Source organism: Alnus glutinosa, chromosome 11, assembly GCF_958979055.1.
Source record: "Alnus glutinosa chromosome 11, dhAlnGlut1.1, whole genome shotgun sequence".
NCBI classification, from domain to species: Eukaryota; Viridiplantae; Streptophyta; class Magnoliopsida; order Fagales; family Betulaceae; genus Alnus; species Alnus glutinosa.
The window spans coordinates 9,586,522-9,591,531 of NC_084896.1; the positions used below are offsets into that span (position 1 = coordinate 9,586,522).

General features: G+C 34.7%; 1 protein-coding gene across 1 annotated transcript; it reads right to left on the reverse strand.

The window, feature by feature from the left end:
• Nucleotides 1-1,057: 1,057 nt before the first annotated feature.
• Nucleotides 1,058-2,830, reverse strand: LOC133881088 (zinc finger BED domain-containing protein RICESLEEPER 2-like). The gene has a single exon (XM_062320051.1). The coding sequence runs from the start codon at nucleotides 2,828-2,830 to the stop codon at nucleotides 1,058-1,060; it is 1,773 nt and encodes a 590-aa protein (XP_062176035.1).
• Between the last annotated feature and the right edge of the window lie 2,180 nt (nucleotides 2,831-5,010).

The window sequence follows — 5,010 nt, forward strand, 5'->3', positions numbered from 1 at the left end:
CACTGGATCCCACATATATTTTATAAGCTAAAACAATACTTAATGAAGAATATCATACCATAGTTCTTTCTTATTCAAGGAGAAGGACCTGCATATACTCAAAAAAAAATGGTTATATATTTTTACTCCCTTGCATTTATTTACTCAAAGTTTCAAAAACCTTGATAAACATGTCAAGGGAGCTTCATCACTTAAGATTTATTTAGCATGTATAATTGACAAACCTTTTGAGCCAATGTGATTCTAAAAGCCTCCACAAACCTCAGCTTTACAAGAGCACCAATATTGAGCAAATGAAAAAAGACAAGAATTGTCAAAAAAAAAAAAAAAGTTAGATATTTTTACTCCCTTGCATTTATTTACTCAAAGTTCCAAAAACCTTGAGAAATATGTCAAGGGAGGTTTATAAATAAAATAACACATAAATTATTTGAAAAGCATAATAGGGAACTGAGTAGATTACCTTAACTTCAGGTATTAATTACTTTACATAGATTTTCCAACAAAAAGCCTAAAATTAAGATAGAAGTATGAAACAACAGTTCAAAATATAATACCAAATTCAAACAACAGTTCAAAATATAATACCAAATACAGATTACATATATAGTCCCTGCAACTTTGAACTTCTTGAATCATGGTGGCATTGGCAAGTCTACTTCAACTACTTTCTACAAAAACAAACTGTAAAAAAGTTAATAACTTACTATAGAGCCTTAAAAGAAATAATTAACACATAAAAAAAAATGTGCATAAAAGTCTCACTTACAGCTTCATCTTCATCTATTATAGAGTTTTTTCTAAGTCCATGTAATGCCCTAGCCCAATCACTCCCACACAAGATCATTTCTACTGTTTCGGTGGATAATCTCGCTCGGTGAGGATCAATGACTCTACCACCAGCGCTAAAGGATGATTCTGATGCTACTGTAGTGATTGGAACAGCTAAAATATCCCGCGCCATCTTAGACAAGATACGATACTTCAAGGCATTAAATTTCCACCATGCCAAAGCCTCAAACTCAGCATCTATGTCTTCTCCATTAACATCCTTTTCTCATATGTAAACGTCCTCTTCAAGATATACATCCAAATCTGTTTTAGTGGGTCGCACAACATTATTAGATCTTATGTGTTCCATAAATATTGATCGACCAGTCGATTTCTTGACTGCAGCAACTCTAGTAGAACCACTTGTAGAACGAGAATTTTCTTGAGTACTTTGTTGCAGTTGCATAATAGATGAATTATGAGACGCTACATATACCTCATATAACTCATGAAGAACGGATAGGACATTATCAATGTTCATAGAAGCTTCAGACTCTGGGTAAATTAGAGGGAAACAAAAGTTTATCAACTTCATTTTGTATCTCGGATCTAGCACAGCTGCTAGTGCCATCAATAAATTGCAACTGCCCCAATACTTCTCAAACTTGTTACTCATTTTACTAGCCATTGCCCTGATGTAATCATTATTATCCCTACACTTCAACAACAATATTTCCTTCATCCTCCAAACCTCAGGTAGAAATAGATTTGATGTTGGGTATTCACTGCCAGATACTATGTTGGTCACCTCATTGAAAATTGACAAAAGTTGGTTCACATTTTCAACCTTATCCCATTCTTCAGGACTTACTAACCACTGAAAAGCTTGATCACTTTGATGGTACCTAGGAAATACTTCTTTGAATTGTACGGCTGTCGCCAACATTATGTAAGTGCTATTCCAACGTGTAGGGACATCTAAAATCAATTTCTTGCAAGGGAGTTGCAATCTTTTAGCAATGTCACTAAATTTTCTCAATCGACCATCAGAAGCCACTATATACTTGATACCCTCTCTAACTGAATCAACTATGTCTCCAATTTCAGTAAGTCCTGCTTGCACCAACAAGTTAGTTACATGAGCACAACATCGCACATGAAATAGTCTACCTCCAATAGGCAAGACTTCCCTCAACTTGAAATCATCTTTAAGAATTCTAATGGCAGTATCATTTGCTTTACCATTATCAACCGTTATTGTAAATACCTTGTCTTCAATGCCCCAATCACCAAAACACTTTCGCAGTGCATCAGCAATAACAACACCACTATGTGGAGGTGGTATGTTACAAAAATTCAACACTCTCTTTTGAAGAAACCAATCGGAGTCCACAAAGTGGCAAGTCACCACCATATATGACACTCTTTGTGCACTTGTCCACATATCCGTGGTGATGTTTACCTTGTCCACCCCTGTCAACAATGTTTTCAACTTCTTCTTCTCAATATTGTACGTAGTAAAACAGTCTTTCCTAATGGTTGTACGACTAACCTTCTTCCAAAGGGGATTTAAGGACTTGCAGAACTTGTTAAACAATTCATGCTCCATTATATTAAAAGGATAATCATGGCAAAGAATCATGTGAGCAGCAAGTTCTCTAGATCTCTCAATTTTAAAAGTATAATTTGACAAAGATATATCCCCCGCCGCATTAGGATCAAGAACAATGGACTGTTGCTTCTTGTTGGCAGCCACATATTTGAGACATGCAACCAAATGTCTACCAAGTGTAGAGGTAGAACTTGAGCTAGAAATGGCAAACAACTTTTTGCACCACTTACACTGCGATTTCTTGACACCACAAACTTCTACAATATCAAAGTCATTCCAAACAGGCGAAGTCTTCCGCCTCTCTTTCTTTCCATACGCATTATTCTTAGGATTTTCATCGATAAGAGGACCCATAGTTTGAGATTCATCTTCTAGGGAAGGACTTATCATTGAATCATCCCCACACATAGATCGATCAACTTCTATTGGTTGACTTGTATCTTCCATAACTATTAAGATGTGAAAGATAGGTATGAAACAAAAATGCCCAAAACTAGGAACAAACATACTAACCAAACATGTCAGAAAACAAAACTAAAATCACCAATAATTGAAAGAAGAATTAGAAACCTGTTATTAATGGTAATATCGACCACCTATTAATCTTGGTATATCTGATACAGAGATGTGTGGTCCTGTTTTTAGTTTAATCTTCTTGGTAAATATTGGGTTTATTTGATTAACTGAATCTGGTTCGAAATTGTAGTGCTAGAGAGGAAAAGGTCACATTGCTGGTGTTTAGGTTTAAATGTTTAATCCACTTCATTACTGTGAGGTTCACCTTTTCTGTAGAAATAGAATGCTAACATTCTTGCCCAAAATAGAATATCTGATAAGTTTAATTCATTTAATAATCAAATAGAATATAAAATAATATTCTTGTTAATTATGAATCCTTAATTGTATTCCTCATACAGAAGCAGTTGTAGGCAGCACTAGAAAAACTCTGCTTATTAGATGTGATTATGCTAGTTTTGATATATTAACCCTTACAGATGTATCCTATAACTAAAACTTAACAGATATATTTCATTTACCATAATGCTAGCCAGGCTAAAGTGATTATGCTAGTTTTAAAAACCAAGATGGTTCACTTGTTCAACGACCATGTTGAAGGCTTGAAGTTATGGAAGGTGCACCACAGCACCAGAAGTGACTACTAGTGTAGGTAGATGATACATGGGAACAGGCATCTGTGTTGGAAGATTTGGCATTGTTGCTTCTAAAATTAAGAACGTGAATTGCTTGCCTAATGGATGGCCTAGGACTTCGATCTGGGTGATACTCTTTACATTCTTTTAACTTTATGTTATTTATTCAATTATACTCTTTAAAGTGAACATGTTACATGTATTTATGAATACAACACAAACAGATACGGCAATATAGTCAGTTATAACTTATTTTTATAGTTACAATTTATTTTATCTTAATATGAAATCTACTAACAATATAATAAAAAAGAAAAAATTAGATTATATAAAGAATTTTTTTATAAAAAATTAAAAAGTTATCTAAAAAATATTCTTTATACATACTTGTTCCTAAAGTAGAAATTATACTTGTACAAACATTTTCTGTTTAATTACTTCCTGGATTTGCATTGTAGTTTTATTTTGTTATACAAATTTTTGTTGCAAGGTATTCTTTAAACAGTTACAATCAGTAATTACTTTTGGTGAATTAGAAGAAAATACCTTCAGAGTCAGTGTGTCATATGCAGGTTTGTAGTTTGGAGCCTTGGAGTATCGAGAAACAAAACCAAAGCAGCAAAAAATGAACGTTCGTCTCCTCTCCTGAAAGTTAAAAAGCCAAAAATTAACATTAGAACTTAAAGATTCTTAAAACATAACTACTAAATACAAAGTAAAAAAAAAAATATAACATCAAAGGGCATATGAAACCATTGAAACGTATCTACCTTGTAATCTACTTCAAGAATCAAGAGACGGGGGGGGGGGGGGGGGGGGGGGGTGAGTTCTCTCTTCAGAGTCTTCTTGCTCATAAAATCGTGAGCAGAACTATGAGTTGTATGAGTATAATAGGGGATTCAAGGAAGAAGAAACAAGTACAAAATATCAAAAGTCATATTTGCCTCTGTCATTGGTGGTGTGAGAAAGAACAAAACTTTGCCACAAAAATCGGAATCTGGCGGTGAGATGGGATAGCTGATCGGTCGTCTGGTTTGAAATCAAAAATTTCGTTTTGAAACTCTAAATTGTATCAAACCCAAATCATGTAGAAGGTTAGAAGCCGTTCGATTAAATGGGTAAACGAAAATCAAAGGCTGGATTTCAAACAAGAGGAACGAGTAGTTGAGGTGAAAACAATTGCATTAAATGCTAGCATTAAATTTCTGAACTACCTAGCACTCCTAACCTAAGCGTATGGAAGGAGAATCAACTGGTTTTGAGGGTGGCGCTTCAGATTCAAGAAAAGGAAATGATGGGTTTTCCGTTTCACTGTTTCGGTGTTTTCGCTCAGTCGCTCACCGAAGGTCTGAAACTCTGAATTCTGAAATGATGGGTTTCTTCTTTTCTTTTTCTTTTTTGTATTTTATTCATCTCTCCCAATTTCCCAAACTCTCAGTCTCGTGACTCTCGTCAGTCGTCAACTCGTCACTGGAC

Bases quoted from the DNA above. Each gene is read 5' to 3' on its own strand.
- LOC133881088 (XM_062320051.1), bottom strand. From the start codon at position 2,830: ATGGAAGATACAAGTCAACCAATAGAAGTTGATCGATCTATGTGTGGG.